Source organism: Argopecten irradians, chromosome 2, assembly GCF_041381155.1.
Source record: "Argopecten irradians isolate NY chromosome 2, Ai_NY, whole genome shotgun sequence".
Lineage (NCBI taxonomy): Eukaryota > Metazoa > Mollusca > Bivalvia > Pectinida > Pectinidae > Argopecten > Argopecten irradians.
Window position 1 is genome coordinate 59,756,262 of NC_091135.1, and position 21,795 is coordinate 59,778,056.

The 21,795-nt window shown below is 39.3% G+C and overlaps 1 protein-coding gene across 1 annotated transcript; it reads right to left on the reverse strand.

The window, feature by feature from the left end:
* Positions 1–637: 637 nt before the first annotated feature.
* Positions 638–21,383, reverse strand: LOC138316099 (uncharacterized). Its single transcript, XM_069257601.1, has 6 exons — positions 21,185–21,383; positions 20,292–20,410; positions 19,567–19,624; positions 19,105–19,282; positions 18,704–18,809; positions 638–853 (listed from the first exon to the last, which is right to left on the reverse strand). The coding sequence occupies exons 1-6, from the start codon at positions 21,309–21,311 to the stop codon at positions 689–691; spliced, it is 753 nt and encodes a 250-aa protein (XP_069113702.1). The 5' UTR covers positions 21,312–21,383; the 3' UTR covers positions 638–688.
* Positions 21,384–21,795: the final 412 nt, after the last annotated feature.

Here is a 21,795-nt window from a genome sequence, read left to right on the forward strand (position 1 = left end):
ATCAAAATGTTAACATTGCGTAAGTTGGGATGAACTTCAGGTTATGACGTCAAGATGGCCGCCGTCTCGAATTTTACTAGAAATTGAAAAATAGTCATAACATTGACATTTTTCAACCGAAGTAGACAAATGAGGTATTTGGGGTGTGTGTGTGTGTGGGGGGGGGGGGGGGGGGGGGGTGCATGTGGGACCCTCCTAGCCCATGGCCTAAAGGGTAATAGCTATGTTGCGATATGTTGGAAGTCAAAAATCCTCTTCCTAGTGATGGACGGGTCATCGACAGACCATCCTCGATACTCCAGGGGTTCTAATCACTTGCTATCTCTACACCCATGGACTCTCTCATAGTAAAACTGGAGGCAACAGAACCGGTAATTTAGTCATTTGATGCCGTATAACGGTACACTGTGGTTGACTGTGTGGCTTTGATGTTAGGCGTCGCTCTCTCTGTAGTCTTCAAAGAAAATCTTTGCTAGCCTGTGATTGGTCAAATGGTTTCCGCTGAACTACCTTCAATTTCACTATGAGACAGTCCAGGGGTGTAGAGATAGCAAGTGATCGGAACCCCTGGAGTATCGAGGATGTCAACAGACGTTCCAGGCTAAAGCTCACCTTAAAAAAACCCAAAAAAAACAGATGACATGTGCAGGTAATTTCCAAAGCTACCTTGCACCAAATAATGAATTTATTAGAAGTTACAATGAATGTGACTGGTCTCATCTAGTGCGAATCCACCCATCGACCTACACTTGGCCATGATCTCTGCGTTCCTGGAGCTGGTTTGGATGTCTACAGCCGTACCCTTATAGTGGGATGAACCACAGTGATGACACGCTCCCGCTATCTCATTCACCTGGCAAATAATAGCAATATGTGATAGTTAATAACAGGCTCCCACTATCTCATTCACCTGTCAAACAATAGCAATATGTGATAGTTAATAACAGGCTCCCACTATCTCATTTACCGGTCAAACAATAGCAATATGTGATAGTTAATAACAGGTTCCCGCTATCTCATCCACATGTCAAACAATAGAAATATGTTATAGTTAATAACAGGCTCCCGCTATCTCATTCAGCTGTCAAACAATAGCAAAATGTGATAGTTAATAACAGGCTCCCGCTATCTCATTCACCTGTCAAACAATAGCAATATGTGATAGTTAATAACAGGCTCCCGCTATCTCATTCACCTGTCAAACAATAGCAATATGTGATAGTTAATAACAGGCTCCCGCTATCTCATTCACCTGTCAAACAATAGCAATATGTGATAGTTAATAACAGGCTCCCGCTATCTCATTCAGCTGTCAAACAATAGCAAAATGTGATAGTTAATAACAGGCTCCCGCTATCTCATTCACCTGTCATACAATAGCAATGTTTGATAGTTAATAACAGGTTCCCGCTATCTCATTCACCTGTCAAACAATAGCAAAATGTGATAGTTAATAACAGGCTCCCGCTATCTCATTCACCTGTCAAACAATAGCAATATGTGATAGTTAATAACAGGCTCCCGCTATCTCATTCACCTGTCAAACAATAGCAATATGTGATAGTTAATAACAGACTCCCACTATCTCATTCACCTGTCAAACAATAGCAATCTGGATAGATAATAACACGCTCCCGCTATCTCATTCACCTGTCAAACAATAGCAATATGTGATAGTTAATAACAGGCTCCCGCTATCTCATTCACCTGTCAAACAATAGCAATATGTGATAGTTAATAACAGACTCCCACTATCTCATTCACCTGTCAAACAATAGCAATCTGGATAGATAATAACACGCTCCCGCTATCTCATTCACCTGTCAAACAATAGCAATATGTGATAGTTGATAACAGGCTCCCGCTATCTCATTCACCTGTCAAACAATAGCAATATGTGATAGTTAATAACACGCTCCCGCTATCTCATTTACCTGGTAAACGATAGCAAGATGTGATAGTTAATAAACAGGCTACCACTATCTGATTCCCCTGTCAAACAATAGCAATATGTGATAGTTAATAACAGGCTCCCGCTATCTCATTCACCTGTCAAACAATAGCAATATGTGATAGTTAATAACACGCTCCCGCTTCTCATTTACCTGGTAAACGATAGCAAGATGTGATAGTTAATAAACAGGCTACCACTATCTGATTCCCCTGTCAAACAATAGCAATATGTGATCGTTAATAACACGTTCCCACTATCTGATTCACCTGTCAAACAATAGCAATATGTGATAGTTAATAACAGGCTCCCGCTATCTCATTCACCTGTCAAACAATAGCAATATGTGATAGTTAATAACAGGCTCCCGCTATCTCATTCACCTGTCAAACGATAGCAATATGTGATAGTTAATAACAGGCTCCCGCTGTCTCATTCACCTGTCAAACGATAGCAATATGTGATAGTTAATAACAGGCTCCCGCTATCTCATTTACCTGTCAAACAATAGCAATATGTGATAGTTAATAACAGGTTCCCGCTATCTCATTTACCTGGTAAACGACAGCAATATGTTATAGTTAATAACAGGTTCCCGCTATCTCATTTACCTGTCAAACAATAGCAATATGTGATAGTTAATAACAGGCTCCCGCTATCTCATTCACCTGTCAAACAATAGCAATATGTGATAGTTAATACAGGCTCCCGCTATCTCATTCACCTGTCAAACAATAGCAAGATGTGATAGTTAATAACAGGCTCAAGCTATCTCATTTACCTGTCAAACAATAGCAATCTGGATAGTTAATAACACGCTCCCGCTATCTCATTCATTTGTCAAACAATAGCAGTATGTGATAGTTAATAACAGGCTCCCGCTATCTCATTCACCTGTCAAACAATAGCAATATGTGATATTTAATAACAAGCTCCCGCTATCTCATTCACCTGTCAAACAATAGCAATATGTGATAGTTAATAACAGGTTCCCGCTATCTCATCCACATGTCAAACAATAGAAATATGTTATAGTTAATAACAGGCTCCCGCTATCTCATTCACCTGTCAAACAATAGCAATATGTGATAGTTAATAACAGGCTCCCCGCTATCTCATTCACCTGTCAAACAATAGCAAAATGTGATAGTTAATAACAGGCTCCCACTATCTCATTCACCTGTCAAAAAATAGCAATATGTGATAGTTAATAACACGCTCCCGCTATCTCATTCACCTGTCAAACAATAGCAATATGTGATAGTTAATAACAGGTTCCCGCTATCTCATTCACCTGTCAAACAATAGCAAAATGTGATAGTTAATAACAGGCTCCCGATATCTCATTCACCTGTCAAACAATAGCAATATGTGATAGTTAATAACAGGCTCCCGCTATCTCATTCACCTGTCAAAAAATAGCAATATGTGATAGTTAATAACAGCTCCCACTATCTCATTCACCTGTCAAACAATAGCAATCTGGATAGATAATAACACGCTCCCGCTATCTCATTCAACTGTCAAACAATAGCAATATGTGATAGTTGATAACAGGCTCCCTTCTCATTCACCTGTCAAACAAATAGTGATAGTTATAAGACTCCACTATCTATATTAACAGGCTCCCGATACGCTATCCTATTCATTCACCTGTCAAACAATAGCAATATGTGATAGTTAATAACCGCTCCCGCTATCTCATTCACCTGTCAAACAATAGCAATATGTGATAGTTAATAACAGGCTCCCGCTATCTCATTTACCTGTCAAACAATAGCAATATGTGATAGTTAATAAACAGGCTCCCACTATCTGATTCACCTGTCAAACAATAGCAATATGTGATAGTTAATAACAGGCTCCCGCTATCTCATTTACCTGGTCAAACAATAGCAATATGTGATAGTTAATAACAGGCTCCGCTATCTCATTACCTGTCAAACGATAGCAAGATGTGATAGTTAATAACAGGCTCCCACTATCTGATTCACCTGTCAAACAATAGCAATATGTGATAGTTAATAACACGTCCCACTATCTGATTCACCTGTCAAACAATAGCAATATGTGATAGTTAATAACAGGCTCCCGCTATCTCATTCACCTGTCAAACAATAGCAATATGTGATAGTTAATAACAGGCTCCCGCTATCTCATTCACCTGTCAAACGATAGCAATATGTGATAGTTAATAACAGGCTCCCGCTGTCTCATTCACCTGTCAAACGATAGCAATATGTGATCGTTAATAACACGTTCCCACTATCTGATTCACCTGTCAAATAATAGCAATATGTGATAGTTAATAACAGGTTCCCGCTATCTGATTTACCTGGTAAACGACAGCAATATGTAATAGTTAATAACAGGTTCCCGCTATCTCATTTACCTGTCAAACAATAGCAATATGTGATAGTTAATAACAGGTTCCCGCTATCTCATTTACCTGTCAAACAATAGCAATATGTGATAGTTAATAACACGCTCCCGCTATCTCATTCACCTGTCAAACAATAGCAAGATGTGATAGTTAATAACAGGCTCAAGCTATCTCATTTACCTATCAAACAATAGCAATCTGGATAGTTAATAACACGCTCCCGCTATCTCATTCATTTGTCAAACAATAGCAGTATGTGATAGTTAATAACAGGCTCCCGCTATCTCATTCACCTGTCAAACAATAGCAATATGTGATATTTAATAACAAGCTCCCGCTATCTCATTCACCTGTCAAACAATAGCAATATGTGATAGTTAATAACAGGTTCCCGCTATCTCATCCACATGTCAAACAATAGAAATATGTTATAGTTAATAACAGGCTCCCGCTATCTCATTCACCTGTCAAACAATAGCAATATGTGATAGTTAATAACAGGCTCCCGCTATCTCATTCACCTGTCAAACAATAGCAATATGTGATAGTTAATAACAGGCTCCCACTATCTCATTCACCTGTCAAACAATAGCAATATGTGATAGTTAATAACAGGCTCCCGCTATCTCATTCACCTGTCAAACAATAGCAATATGTGATAGTTAATAACAGGCTCCCACTATCTCATTCACCTGTCATACAATAGCAATGTTTGATAGTTAATAACAGGTTCCCGCTATCTCATTCACCTGTCAAACAATAGCAATATGTGATAGTTAATAACAGGCTCCCGCTATCTCATTTACCTGTCAAACAATAGCAATATGTGATAGTTAATAACACGCTCCCGCTATCTCATTTACCTGGTAAACGATAGCAAGATGTGATAGTTAATAAACAGGCTACCACTATCTGATTCCCCTGTCAAACAATAGCAATATGTGATCGTTAATAACACGTTCCCACTATCTGATTCACCTGTCAAACAATAGGAATATGTGATAGTTAATAACAGGCTCCCGCTATCTCATTCACCTGTCAAACAATAGCAATATGTGATAGTTAATAACAGGCTCCCGCTATCTCATTCACCTGTCAAACGATAGCAATATGTGATAGTTAATAACAGGCTCCCGCTGTCTCATTCACCTGTCAAACGATAGCAATATGTGATAGTTAATAACAGGCTCCCGCTATCTCATTTACCTGTCAAACAATAGCAATATGTGATAGTTAATAACAGACTCCCACTATCTCATTTACCTGGTAAACGACAGCAATATGTTATAGTTAATAACAGGTTCCCGCTATCTCATTTACCTGTCAAACAATAGCAATATGTGATAGTTAATAACAGGCTCCCGCTATCTCATTCACCTGTCAAACAATAGCAATATGTGATAGTTAATAACAGGCTCCCGCTATCTCATTTACCTGTCAAACAATAGCAATATGTGATAGTTAATAACAGGTTCCCGCTATCTCATTTACCTGTCAAACAATAGCAATATGTGATAGTTAATAACACGCTCCCGCTATCTCATTCATTTGTCAAACAATAGCAGTATGTGATAGTTAATAACAGGCTCCCGCTATCTCATTCACCTGTCAAACAATAGCAATATGTGATATTTAATAACAAGCTCCCGCTATCTCATTCACCTGTCAAACAATAGCAATATGTGATAGTTAATAACAGGTTCCCGCTATCTCATCCACATGTCAAACAATAGAAATATGTTATAGTTAATAACAGGCTCCCGCTATCTCATTCAGCTGTCAAACAATAGCAAAATGTGATAGTTAATAACAGGCTCCCGCTATCTCATTCACCTGTCAAACAATAGCAAAATGTGATAGTTAATAACAGGCTCCCACTATCTCATTCACCTGTCAAACAATAGCAATATGTGATAGTTAATAACAGGCTCCCGCTATCTCATTCACCTGTCAAACAATAGCAATATGTGATAGTTAATAACAGGCTCCAACTATCTCATTCACCTGTCATACAATAGCAATGTTTGATAGTTAATAACAGGTTCCCGCTATCTCATTCACCTGTCAAACAATAGCAAAATGTGATAGTTAATAACAGGCTCCCGATATCTCATTCACCTGTCAAACAATAGCAATATGTGATAGTTAATAACAGGCTCCCGCTATCTCATTCACCTGTCAAACAATAGCAATATGTGATAGTTAATAACAGACTCCCACTATCTCATTCACCTGTCAAACAATAGCAATCTGGATAGATAATAACACGCTCCCGCTATCTCATTCAACTGTCAAACAATAGCAATATGTGATAGTTAATAACAGGCTCCCGCTATCTCATTCACCTGTCAAACAATAGCAATATGTGATAGTTAATAACAGACTCCCACTATCTCATTCACCTGTCAAACAATAGCAATCTGGATAGATAATAACAGGCTCCCGCTATCTCATTCACCTGTCAAACAATAGCAATATGTGATAGTTGATAACAGGCTCTCCCGCTATCTCATTCACCTGTCAAACAATAGCAATATGTGATAGTTAATAACACGCTCCCGCTATCTCATTTACCTGGTAAACGATAGCAAGATGTGATAGTTAATAAACAGGCTACCACTATCTGATTCCCCTGTCAAACAATAGCAATATGTGATAGTTAATGACAGGCTCCCGCTATCTCATTTACCTGTCAAACAATAGCAATATGTGATAGTTAATAACACGCTCCCGCTTCTCATTTACCTGGTAAACGATAGCAAGATGTGATAGTTAATAAACAGGCTACCACTATCTGATTCCCCTGTCAAACAATAGCAATATGTGATCGTTAATAACACGTTCCCTACTATCTGATTCACCTGTCAAACAATAGGAATATGTGATAGTTAATAACAGGCTCCCGCTATCTCATTCACCTGTCAAACGATAGCAATATGTGATAGTTAATAACAGGCTCCCGCTGTCTCATTCACCTGTCAAACGATAGCAATATGTGATAGTTAATAACAGGCTCCCGCTATCTCATTTACCTGTCAAACAATAGCAATATGTGATAGTTAATAACAGGTTCCCGCTATCTCATTTACCTGGTAAACGACAGCAATATGTTATAGTTAATAACAGGTTCCCGCTATCTCATTTACCTGTCAAACAATAGCAATCTGGATAGTTAATAACACGCTCCCGCTATCTCATTCATTTGTCAAACAATAGCAGTATGTGATAGTTAATAACAGGCTCCCGCTATCTCATTCACCTGTCAAACAATAGCAATATGTGATATTTAATAACAAGCTCCCGCTATCTCATTCACCTGTCAAACAATAGCAATATGTGATAGTTAATAACACGCTCCCGCTATCTCATTTACCTGGTAAACGATAGCAAGATGTGATAGTTAATAACAGGCTCAAGCTATCTCATTTACCTGTCAAACAATAGCAATCTGGATAGTTAATAACACGCTCCCGCTATCTCATTCATCTGTCAAACAATAGCAATATGTGATAGTTAATAACACGCTCCCGCTATCTCATTCACCTGTCAAACAATAGCAATATGTGATAGTTAATAACAGACTCCCACTATCTCATTCACCTGTCAAACAATAGCAATATGTGATAGTTAATAACACGCTCCCGCTATCTCATTCACCTGTCAAACAATAGCAATATGTTACAGTTAATAACAGGCTCCCGCTATCTCATTTACCTGGTAAACGATAGCAAGATGTGATAGTTAATAACAGGCTCCCTATATCTCATTCACCTGTCAAACAATAGCAATATGTGACAGTTAATAACACGCTCCCGCTATCTCATTTACCTGTCAAACAATAGCAATATGTGATAGTTAATAACACGCTCCAGCTATCTCATTCGCCTGTCAAACAATAGCAATATGTGATAGTTAATAACACGCTCCCGCCATCTCATTTACCTGTCAAACAATAGCAATATGTGACAGTTAATAACAGGCTCCCGATATCTCATTCACCTGTCAAACAATAGCAATATGTGATAGTTAATAACACGCTCCCGCTATCTCATTCACCTGTCAAACAATAGCAATATGTGACAGTTAATAACAGGCTCCCGATATCTCATTCACCTGTCAAACAATAGCAATATGTGATAGTTAATAACACGCTCCCGCTATCTCATTCACCTGTCAAACAATAGCAATATGTGATAGTTAATAACACGCTCCCGATACCTCCATCCTCGATGCTCCAGGGGTCACTATATCAATCCCTGGACTATCCTATAGTAAAACTGGATCACAGGCTTGCAGAGACTTCCTTTCAAGATTACAGAGAGAACACAGCCCGACTTCAAAGCCACACAGTCAACGACAGTGCACTGTTAGTCGATTCTTTTTATATACATCAAAGGACGTAATTCAGCTCAAATTACCTGCGTCTTATGTTGCTTTCAGTTTTACTGTGATACAGTTCAGGAGTAGATATAATGAGTGAAGGTAACCCTTGGAGTATCGAGGATATAACGAGTGAAGGTAACCCCTGGAGTATCTAGGGTGACCCAGGGGTGAATATAACGAGTGACGGTAACCCCTGGAGTATCGAGGATATAACGCATGAAAGGTAACCCCTGGAGTATCGAGGATATAACGCATGAAAGGTAACCCCTGGAGTATCGAGAATATAACGAGTGAAAGGTAACTCTTGGAGTATCGAGGATATAACGAGTGAAATGTAACCCCTGGAGTATCGAGGATATGACGAGTGAAGGTAACCCCTGGAGTATCGAGGATATAACGAGTGTGGGTAACCCCTGGAGTATCGAGGATATAACGAATGAAAGGTAACCCCTGGAGTATCGAGAATATAACGAATGAAGGTAACCCCTGCAGTATCGAGGATATAACGAGTGAAGGTAATCCCTGCAGTATCGAGGATATAACGAGTGAAGGTAACCCCTGCAGTATCAAGGATATAACGAATGAAAGGTAACCCCTGGAGTATAGAGGATATAATGAGTGAAGGTAACCCCTGGAGTATCGAGGATATAACGAGTGACGGTAACCCTTGGAGTATCGAGGATATAACGCGTGAAAGGTAACCCCTGGAGTATCGAGAATATAACGAGTGAAAGGTAACTCTTGGAGTATCGAGGATATAACGAGTGAAAGGTAACCCCTGGAGTATCGAGGATATGACGAATGAAGGTAACCCCTGGAGTATCGAGGATATAACGAGAGAAGGTAACCCCTGGAGTATCGAGGGTGACCCAGGGGTGGATATTTCGAGTGACAGTAACCCCTGGAGTATCGAGGATATAACGAGTGAAGGTAACCCCTTGAGTATCGACGGTGACACAGGGGTGGATATAACGAGTGACGGTAACCCCTGGAGTATCGAGGATATAACGAGTGAAAGGTAACCCCTGGAGTATCGAGGATATAACGAGTGAAAGGTAACCCCTGGAGTATCGAGGATATAACGAGTGAAGGTAACCCCTGGAGTATCGAGGATATAACGAGTGACGGTAACCCTTGGAGTATCGAGGATATAACGCGTGAAAGGTAACCCCTGGAGTATCGAGAATATAACGAGTGAATTTAAGCCCTGGAGTATCGAGGATATAACGAGTGAAAGGTAACCCCTGGAGTATCGAGGATATGACGAATGAAGGTAACCCCTGGAGTATCGAGGATATAACGAGTGAAGGTAACCCCTGGAGTATTGAGGGTGACCCAGGGGTGGATATTACGAGTGACGGTAACCCCTGGAGTATCGAGGATATAACGAGTGAAGGTAACCCCTTGAGTATCGAGGGTGACCCAGGGGTGGATATAACGAGTGACGGTAACCCCTGGAGTATCGAGGATATAACGAGTGAAAGGTAACCCCTGGAGTATCGAGGATATAACGAGTGAAAGGTAACCCCTGGAGTATCGAGGATATAACGAGTGAAGGTAACCCCTGGAGTATCGAGGATATAACGAGTGAAGGTAACCCCTGAAGTATCGAGGATATAATGAGTGAAGGTAACCCCTGGAGTATCGAGGATATAACGAGTGACGGTAACCCCTGGAGTATCGAGGTTATTACGAGTGAAGGTAACCCCTGGAGAATTGAGGGTGACCCAGGGGTGGATATAACGAGTGACGGTAACCCCTAGAGTATCGAAGATATAACGCGTGAAAGGTAACCCCTGGAGTATCGAGAATATAACGAGTGAAAGGTAACCCTTGGAGTATCGAGGATATAACGAGTGAAAGGTTACCCCTGCAGTATCGAGGATATAACGAGTGAATGTAACCCCTGGAGTATCGATGATATAACGAGTGAAGGTAACCCCTTGGGTTCGAGGATATAACGAGTGAAGGTGACCCCTGCAGTATCGAGGATATAACGAGTGAAGGTAACCCCTGCAGTATCGAGGATATAACGAGTGAAGGTAACCCCTGCAGTATCGAGGATATAACGAGTGAAGGTAACCCCTGCAGTATCGAGGATATAACGAGTGAAGGTAACCCCTTGGCTTCAAGGATATAATGAGTGAAGGTAACCCCTTGGCTTCAAGGATATAATGAGTGACGGTAACCCCTGGAGTATCGAGGATAAAACGAGTGAAGGTAACCCCTGGAGTATCGAGGATAAAACGAGTGAATTTAAGCCCTGGAGTATCGAGGATATAACGAGTGAAGGTAACCCCTGGAGTATCGAGGATATATCGTGAAGGTAACCCCTGGAGTATCGAGGTATAATGAGTGAAGGTAACCCCTGGAGTATCGAGGATATAACGAATGAAGGTAACCCCTGAAGTATCGAGGATATAACGAGTAAAGGTAACCCCTGGAGTATCGAGGATATAACGAGTGAAGGTAACCCCTTGGGTTCGAGGATATAATGAGTGACGGTAACCCCTGGAGTATCGAGGATAAAACGAGTGAAGGTAACCCCTGGAGTATCGAGGATAAAACGAGTGAATTTAAGCCCTGGAGTATCGAGGATATAACGAGTGAAGGTAACCCCTGGAGTACCGAGGATATAACGAGTGAAGGTAACCCTTGGAGTATCGAGGATATAATGAGTGAAGGTAACCCCTGGAGTATCGAGGATATAACGAGTGAAGGTAACCCCTGCAGTATCGAGGATATAACGAGTGAAGGTAACCCCTGCAGTATCGAGGATACGCTCTCTTATTCATCTGACAAACAACAGTAATGCAATCGTTAATAAAACTGGAGAAAATTGTATGAGAGAAACTGATGCATCTGAAAGTATTGCACAACAACTTTTTGGTATTTTATCTCTAAGATTTGAAATATGTTACAATATACTCCAAGAAAACTTTTTATAAACCAACCTTATACATTGATTAGCAATAAGGTAAAAGTGTGTTAAGTACGTAGATTTAAGATAATATCATCTACACAAAGTAACAAAAAAAAAAGAAAAATAATAATGATCACTTTGACAAATAATGCTCTAATAAGCAAAGTTTTCTTTCTGTTAAAAACCTTAGTCCTGATATTAACCACTGGAGTATCAAATGTTTCGTGTTCTACTGTCAGTGTGGACGTATTGTGTTCCTACACATCAAACAACAACAGTTCAGTGGTCCGCCATATTTATTACTCAATTATTACTTCACACAAGCAGTTACAAAAATGGTACACCGAACCAATGTTACAGTGCTTCAAACGAACCTACGACACATCCCCCTTTCTTTAGATATTATATTTAACTGTCCATAGATATGATATGGGGAATAAAATAAACTTTATCAATATGTAATTGAGTCCATGTGTGCTTAACTTTCTTCACTATGGATGAAACTAAATATATTAATTATTGTTCCAATAAATTTCTAAGCAATTACATATTTAAACGTTAACATTATTATTTCTAAAATAATCTTTCAGTTCTCAATTGGCCATGTCCACTTTAAAGTCTGTAAACACTTTTAACTAATATCAATCAACTGATTTAACTAGGAAAACACTTTGAACTAGTCAAACATGACTAAAAGAACATATAAACTAATGCACACTAATCTGGCACACGAAATCTTGCAGATGTTTCGGTTTCTCAACACGTCTTCCAACTCTTGTCGTCACAGGTGTACTTGGGGTCGGACTAGGAACTCTCACAGGGATTTGTGATGGTTTTGGAGAAGTGTCTCGTGTCTCTCGTGTAACCAGTTCCATTTGTTTGTCTGGTGCGACATTTACACTTTCTGATGGAGTTTCAACAACTGGTTTTGAACTATCAGTATCTGAACCTAGAATAACTGGTGTACTAACAGGCTTCCATTTTTCCTGGGTCTTTCTGAGGTGACGACGATTACGTCTGTATTCCCTTCCATCCTCTGTTCTCACGTTATATGATCTTATGTCGGTTTGGTCTGTAACTACGGCTTTTGTCCATAGCTTAGATCTACCCACTGGTTTTATCCTAACCACATCTCCTCCTTTCAAAATACCTAGTTCTTTCACACCGTGATTGTAGTTATTCTGCTGTTTTTCTTTCCTTTGTGTTATTTTGTCTTTTACGTCCTTTGAATTCAACGACTGTGGTTCTAACAATTTCGTTGATGTTGGTAACAAAGTTTTTTGTCCTTCGACCGAATAGACGTTGTGACGGTGAATAGTTCACTCCTTCACGTGGCGTATTTCTCCAGTCTAGTAGAGCTAGAAATGGGTCTTTAGCGTCACGGATAGATTTCTCCATGATTCGTTTAGACGTTTTTACAGCGTTTTCAACTCTTCCGTTTGACTGTGGGTACGCCGGTGAGCTGGTAATGTGCTCAAAATCGTAACTTTCAGCAAATTTGTCAAATTCATGACTCTGAAACGGCGGTCCGTTGTCGGAAAAGATAACATCTGGTATCCCATGTCTCGCGAAGTGCGCCTTCAATTTTCCAATTACCTCTTTACCAGTTTTGTCGAACAACCTGTCTATCTCGAAGTAATCGGAAAAATAGTCTACTGTCACCAAGTAGGCTTTCTGATTTAGGTCAAAGAGATCACAACCTAGCTTTGACCAAGGTCTGTCAGGTACCTCGTGGCTTATTAACGGTTCTTTCGGCTGATCGATACATCTTGAGTTACATATCTCACATTTACTGACAAAGTTCTCCACGTCTTTATACATTCCTGGCGAATACAAAGATTCTCTCATTCTCCGAATGCATCCCTGTATTCCTAGGTGCGAGTGTGCTGCCTCAATGATATTTTCTCTCTCACTCTCCGGCACAACTACTCGGTCACCTTTGAAAACTAGACCATTCTGAACGACAAGTTCATCGCGGAATGTAAAGTAGACATGAAGCTTGTTATTAAGGGTGTCTTTAGTATCCGGCCATCCTTGGAGAATTACCGTTTTGAGTTGCCTGAGTACCTCGTCGGATTCTGTAGCGGCTTGCAGCCTGGCGTATCTCGACTCTGTGATTGGTAGTATCACATTGATGTATTCAGTCTCGCGCTCGGTTTCAGACCGATTTTCACTGTTTTCCTTGAGATATGCTCTACTGAGCGCGTCGGCCATGTACATTGTCGGACCCGGTCTGTACTGAATTTCAAGATTGAATTTCTGCAACCGAAGTAACATTCTCTGGAGTCGCTTTGGAGCACTCAGGAGATTTTTTCTACAGATAATCTCCAGCGGCTTATGGTCCGATTCTACTAAAACTTTACGTCCATAGGTATATGTCTCAAACCTCTCTACTCCGAACACCACAGCCAACAGTTCCTTTTCGATTTGAGCATAACGCTCTTCCGTCTTAGTCAAGGACCTCGAAGCATAACATATCGGGTGTCCATCCTGCATTAGACATGCACCTAACCCTGTCTGAGACGCATCGCATTGTAAGACGGTATCCTTTGACGGATCAAAGAATTTTAACACTGGAGCTGCTGTTAGTGCGTTTTTCACTTTTTCAAATGCTGTGTCATGTTCACAATCCCATACAAACTCGGTATCATTTCTGATTAAGTGTCTTAGAGGTGTTGTGATTTCGGACATGTTTGGAGTGAATTTCTGGACATAGTTCGTCATTCCCAGCAATCTTTGCACATCCCCTTTGTTTGCTGGTTTAGGCATTTCTTTAATCGCTCGCGTTTTTTCGGGGTCGATTTGTAAACCTTCTCTCGAGATTATGTGTCCCATATACGCTACTCGCGATAGTCTTAACTTCAGTTTGTCTCTGTTGAGCTTAAGATTCTGCTCGTTACACCTTTGGATGAACGCTTTCAAGTTGATCTCATGATCTGTCAACGCATCCTCATCCTTCTCTCCTGAACCGTAAATCAATATATCATCGTGTATGGCCTTGACACCAGTCAAACCTTCCAAACACTCATCGATTCTTCGCTGGAATTCCTCGGGTGCCACCGATATGCCAAAAGGCATTCTTTTCCAACGAAATCTTCCGAAAGGGGTCCCAAACGTTGTTAACAAACTACTCGCTTCATCGAGTTTAACATGCCAGAAGCCATTTTTTGCATCTGCCACAGTGAATACCTTGGCGTTAGCTAAGTCTGGCAACACATCATCCAATACTGGCATCGAGTAGTCATTTCGTTTGAGCGCTTTGTTTAACGGTTGAGGGTCTATACACAATCTGATTTTTCCTGACGGTTTTGTAACAACGACTAACGACGAAATCCAATCTGTCGGAACTGTGACACGTTCGAGCACGTCCTTTTTCACCAAACGGTCCAATTCGTCCTTGACCTTTGGTTTTGTTGCTACAGGTAGTTTTCTCACTGGTATTTTCGTCGGTTTAACAGTTTCATCAATTTCTAAATGAAGTTCTCCTGGCAAACAACCTTCACCTTCAAACACACCTGTTTTATCAAGGTCACTGATACTTATTTCCTTCGTATCGACCAGGTTTACGACATCATCACCCACATTTCTCTTCTGTATGTTATGGGATTGAATTCTGATCAAATCCATTTCCTGTGTGTCAGCTGACCCTAGGATAGGGTGAACATCTCCCTGTACGATCACATATTCAACCATATATTTCTCCTTTGTTCTCGGATTGATGGTTTCCAATGTTCTCTTTCCAACAGGTTTAGTTGTGGTTTTGTTGAACATCTGTAGCTTTCTGTTATAGCTTTTCAGTTTCTTAAATTGACGATCATGACATGCACGTGCATACACGCGGGCTGGTAGGACATTAACTGATGAACCACTATCTAGTTGGAACTCAATGTTTTTCTTGTTGATCTTCAACAATGCATTGATTCGCTTAGGTTTCACACCTAGTGCATTTACTTCTTCAACAGAGAGAACATATAATCGCTTTCCTCTGATTCGTCACTTACATAGTGCACGCGTCGATGACCTCCTCCACGCGGTTTGTGTTTTCTTGGACGTTCAGGCTTACGCTCGCCTTTACATTTTACCTCAAAATGTCCTTTATCACCACATTTTCGGCATTTACGTCCATATGCAGGGCAACTTTCCCTCTTCCTGTCGTGTTTTCGACCACACGAATTACACGTCGCGTCGCTGGATCGGTCATATTTCTGTTCGGACTTATGTGGAGCTGTTTTACGCTTCATATAATGTACTTCCTCATTCATTTCTTTCATTTGGACAGTAATCTTTTCATTAGTCCGGCAAATGTCAATACATTTTTTTAAGTCCAGTTTTCTCTCTTGGAGTAGTTTCTTTCTCGTACCGTTGTTTTCAAGACCTATTACGATTCTGTCGCGTATCATTTCATCCTCAAGCGTATCGTACTTGCAGGTTTTAGCCAGGGATCGGAGTGCGGGACATCTTCATCAATAGACTCATGTTTACCTTGCTCCCTTTTGTTGAACATGTATCTTTCATAGATGTCATTTGTTTGACCAACACAGAAGTCTTCAAATTTCTTTAACACCTTTTCAATGTCATCTTTATCTTCTGCGGATTCAAATGTTAGACCATCATAGACTTGGAGTGCTTCAGCACCTATACATGTCAATAATGTAGCATTTCTTAGCTTCTTTGATTTGTTTATGAGTCCTGTGGCAACTTCATAGTTGTCCCATACTCGCTGAAATTTCTTCCAGTTCACAGATAAATTACCCTTCATTTCTAGTTTTGTTGGAAAAGGTAAGTTTGACGGGACATGAATTAACAACGGTTGGACTTGACTTGCACCACCTTCAGTACCTTGTGGGGCCTCGGCGCTTCCACCAACGTTTTGATTAACCATTGACATCTTAAAACAAGTTTGTTTTCACAAAAGTTTATACAGATTCAAAGTTTATTCACGTTGTCCGGCCTCATAGTCCTCGGTGAAATTTGGCGGGAACCGCATGGTCTGGGCACCTCATGTTTACAACGCTCCGTGCCTCCATGTCGATTATCTTCCTGGGCTCACGATCGATTTTTACGATAGTAGTGTCACTCACCTTACCATCGAAAACCATTCTGACACCATGTTTCGTGTTCTACTGTCAGTGTGGACGTATTGTGTTCCTACACATCAAACAACAACAGTTCAGTGGTCCGCCATATTTATTACTCAAATATTACTTCACACAAGCAGTTACAAAAATGGTACACCGAACCAATGTTACAGTCCTGATATTAACCACTGGAGTATCAAAGATATAATGAGTATTTTATCTCTAAGATTTGAAATATGCTACAATATACTCCAAGAAAACTTTTTATAAACCAGCCTTATATATTGATTAGCAATAAGATAACAGTGTGTTAAGTACGTAGATTTAAAATAATATCATCTACACAAAGTAACAAAAAAAAAAAAAAAGATCACTTTGACAAATAATGGTCTAATAAGCAAAGTTTTCTTTCTGTTCAAAACCTTATTATAGATATATAATTAGCCATGCCTTTGGTTTGATGGTTATGTAATACCTTGACCAGGATGTTGTTTACCTGTACCATTCATCGAGCTCACCTGTAATTACCTGGCCGCGGGCAATTTGCTGTTCGGTGGACTATATCGGGTATTTGCTATTGTCTTACTGTCAATCAGGTTAGGACATCCGTTGATTGGATCGTGATTTGAATTATGGAAACCCCGTACATCTATGCTCTAGGTTTTTTATTGTCACCTCCAATTTTAAAATGAAGATGTAAAAGCAAATGGAAATAAATATACCTGATCATACCTAGGAATATATATTACATACACACACACATATATATGTCGTACATAGGTAAAACAAAAATGGTTTTAAGAACTATTTCAACTACAGGTTTAACCTTAAAAATTAATCCACTCTAGTACTGTAATTACGGAATCGTGGCATATAGCAATCTTCCGTAATTTCTAAGGTATCAGTAAAAATTATGAGGATGTATTTTCACCGTTTCGAATCTAAATGTACATGTGTAGTCATACAAGAAGGGCTACAACATTATCACGCTAAATATACTTATTTAAATATCACTTAGTATATTTTTAAAAAAGTACATAATATAATATCTATTTATAAAGCCTGTATACAAGTAATTTCAATTTTCATTTGAACACTTTACGTCGTTACTTTTTGGATTATAAGATAAATTTTCATATATCATACTATTAAATCTCGGTATGATATACAAAACGGTCGATAATGAATCGACTATTTTAAGGATTTAGTATACTTTTTAAATAATAAATTTGAATTTACACTTAAACTGTAATTTAGGAACATATATCAGAAATACCATTGATGTATTTCTGCTTTTTAGTAAACGTTATGGATAAAGTTTCAAAGGCAACAATAAAGATATACATATTATTTCGGTATAAGTTCGGTACTGTTACTCCAATATCACATAACTGATAACCGTCCACATTTTATTTTTACTCAAAAACTGTCCCGTGTTTGCATCGTTATAGCAGAAGTTTGAAATAAAAACACGTATTCTAGATATATTCATAAATACCTACATCATAAAGCCAGAATAACCATTTACTAGAAAAACTCAAATCGTAGATCTAACGTATACGTATATATGCTGTATGCATGTATAGTACTTCGCTTACCTTGTGTAGCCGCGGACTACTCTGACATCACACGACCACGTGACCACCTAGCTCATTATCTCTGAACCGTAGTCGACACTACCCGTAAATCACGACCAAAACCAACCGATAGCGCTAAAAGCTAGGCGATTTGTTAGGTGGGACTTAATTTTTCATTCATCCTAAGCAATATCCTGACGTATTATCAAAAAAAAAAAATTTGGCTGCACAAATCCTTTAATGGTATTTACTGTGCAAGGGTTCATGTCAGAATGCCTACATTTGATGTAAAAACTCGTACAAATTTATACACTACATGTTACTATCACAACATTTTGATGTATATTTTATCAACGTAATTAGAATTAGAATTCATTTTATTTCTGTCGTCATGAAGAATCCACTTACATGCATGCTTCCTGCTTTACCTAGATCGTAAATAAATTGTAACAGAGTCCTACTGAGGCACACGTGTCCCCCAGGTGTATTGGTTCCGCATAGATTGCAGTAATAACTGAAAAATAACACAAAGTAATTACAAAACTATTATTAAAATTTAAACTCGACAAAGCAAATATATAAATACATAAATTTACAAGTTTATTCCTATGAATTACAATGAACCCACCAAGGCGTTACCGCCAAACCAAACGGCATGTTAGGAAACACTGAACGCGCTTACCAAAGAGGTGACAGTGTCGACCAATTTCTCCGTCATTTTTGAAAGTACATTAAGTCTACGGGTATTATTTTTGCTGAAAACCCCAATCTTTTACCAAATACCATTATTACGACATGTAAGACCATACCTTGACCTAGAGGCTCCTAATCCTCTACATGTATCCCGGATATTGTTATAGGCATAAGCGTTGTCATGGTTACCAGATGGATGACGATCCCACAAAGTTATTCGCCCTGCATTGTGAAGTTGTAGAATTTCGCATGCCAGATTTTTAGCAGTTGGGTCGGAACATGCAGAGGCTCCAGCTGTAAAACGGTAACAAAGTATATTTCTATAATTGTAATGCGATTCCGTAATACTAACATTGTATTAAAATGACTTAGATAAATTCCAGGATTCGTTTTCTTTATCAAACTTTTGCATTACTCGAGAACTATTCATAAATTCAAAAACTTACGCAATAGTTTTGGTCCATTTAACATTTACTTCAAAAAGATCAGTCAAGTAAACACCAAAGAACATAAGATAATAACTTCCTTCCATAAAGACTAATATTTATTGTCATTGGACATGGAAACAATGTGCTTACCATTACATAAAGAAACATCAGACGCGATGTTTAGATAATTCCCTGCAACCCAAAGGTTCTACAAAGACAGAAATCTTTTGATAATCCGTGACAACATTACAGTCCTTTTGATAATCTGGCTGAACTAACCAAATACCAAACGGAGTAATTTTGGCTTGAAAAAGAAATAGTAACCTAAGTATTGATTGAACTGGAGACAAACAATCAAGACCGAGATGCTTTCAAACAATTCATATATGATATTTCTATTTATTTAGATCAAACGCTACCGAGTGATGTACAGACACCCTCGATATTCAGGGATAACTAGCACTGACATTATATCCACCCATGGACAGTTGCATGGCATAGCAAAATATGAAGACTCTGTGTGCGACAATAGTTGTAAGAGATAGATTAGTTCTTTGCTGTCACAAAGAGAATCAAATAACGGTACATCGTTTGGCTTAGCAGTTGAGCGTCGCTCTCAGTAAATATTCAAAGAAGGAAGTCCTCTGCAAGCCAGTTTTGGTCAGTTTTTTTCTCCTGATCTGCCTTTAGTTTTACTATGACATATTCCTGCGTTGGATATTACGACAGTGATAACAACCCTTGGAATATTGGGGATGGTAGAGAAATTTGATTAAATGTATTAAACTGCTCTGAGAGCTAATGTTTTGATTTTGCAGTTATTTTCTAAATGCCGTGATTTTAACTGCAGTTAGCGATGTATTTGGTCATATTACCTCTCTGTTGACGTTTTGAAGCTGGTACCAAACGTAATCGTCTTTTGTAAGGATTCCGCCATGGAACTTGTAGCAATGGTTCACTGACAAGGACGCATGTACCGGCTCATGGAGGCCAGCTGCCGGGGAAGACAGTTAAAACATGTGCAATCGAACAAGCTTACGATATCAATTACAAACGCTGTATAGTATACATGTACTTTGTTTACATGACTTACTTGTACGTGATCAAGCACAAGACCATCTTCGCAGAACCAGACTACATCTTCGCTAGGCTTCAAATCATAATATTGACGTTATCAGAAGCCTTGGCCAGCTAAGATGGCACAAGACATGTATGGCTTATCATGACCTCAATATCTATCATTAGGATTGGTAGGTGTTGTTGAATCACGAAAATAGATTCCATTTTGTTTACATTTCAAATACAATTTAAAAACCACAGCCCCACTCTCCTTTGCGAGTGTGTTCCATGAATACACGAAAATCATATTTCACTTTGTGTGCGCCATCAAATTTCATTTCACGCACTGTAGATGATCTGAAATTGTGTTTTTATGAAACATACCATAAATATGCTATATATACTAGCATTACTGATATTGACGAAATACTTTGTATACGAATAGTGATCGTCCATACTCTAGAACCAACATATCACAATGACCTTACCTTTGTATTGTCATGGCTAGCTATAAAGCCATTTGCTAATTGTGGCGCATTGTTATGTCTTGTTTGTCTTTACCACGAATATGTTTTTCTCTCGATTTTTAGTGTCGCATATATTGTGTGCAAAATAAAGCGATTTGCGATATTCCGCCTACCAAGTTTCATTCTACATCACAATATTATATTAGTAAATTAGGAAAAGGCAATCGCAGTAGCGTACTTACGTCCCGAGTGAGCGTTAACGTTGGAGGTAGTAAGACAGAAACACGTGCCAGACACTGGGTGCTGGCCCGAGATATTGGCCAAACCCCCTCTTACAACCAGACAGGCGACTAGCAGGTACAGATACATAGCTCCAATTACCAAACCACTTACGCCATTGTAGGTATATATAAATCTTATCTTATCTACGAGGGTCGTTGATATTCACACTCTCGCCAGTACATGTACGTGTAACTGGTAAAGTACAAAACGATCTCTAATAGCATAACTGTATTCTTATACTGTCATACATATTCGTACACGTGCATGACTCGCACCTGAATTCTCATTCACAACTTGTCTACATGACCTTTTAAATTTCTCGATATTTCTAACCCGTGATCCTTTCCACCTATCATATGCATTGCTGAAACAGCCCTCTCAGGAATGATACAGATAGCAGCCCTCTGAGGAATGGTATTTCAACTGTACTAGTAGTGACACAGATATCAGACCTCTGAGGAATGGTATATCTTCAGAACTAGTAGTGACACAGTCCTCTCAGGAATGGTATATCTACTGAACTAGTAGTGACGCAGATAGCAGCCCTCTTAGGAATGGTATATCTACTGAA

Excerpts from the sequence above, each read along its gene's own strand:
- LOC138316099 (XM_069257601.1), bottom strand. The coding sequence starts at position 21,311 with ATGTATCTGTACCTGCTAGTCGCCTGTCTGGTTGTAAGAGGGGGTTTG. Across the intron at positions 19,625-20,291 it reads TTCAAAACGTCAACAGAGAG|AACCTTTGGGTTGCAGGGAA; the intron begins GTAATATGACCA and ends CTGTCTTTGTAG. Across the intron at positions 19,283-19,566 it reads TGATGTTTCTTTATGTAATG|CTGGAGCCTCTGCATGTTCC; the intron begins GTAAGCACATTG and ends ACCGTTTTACAG.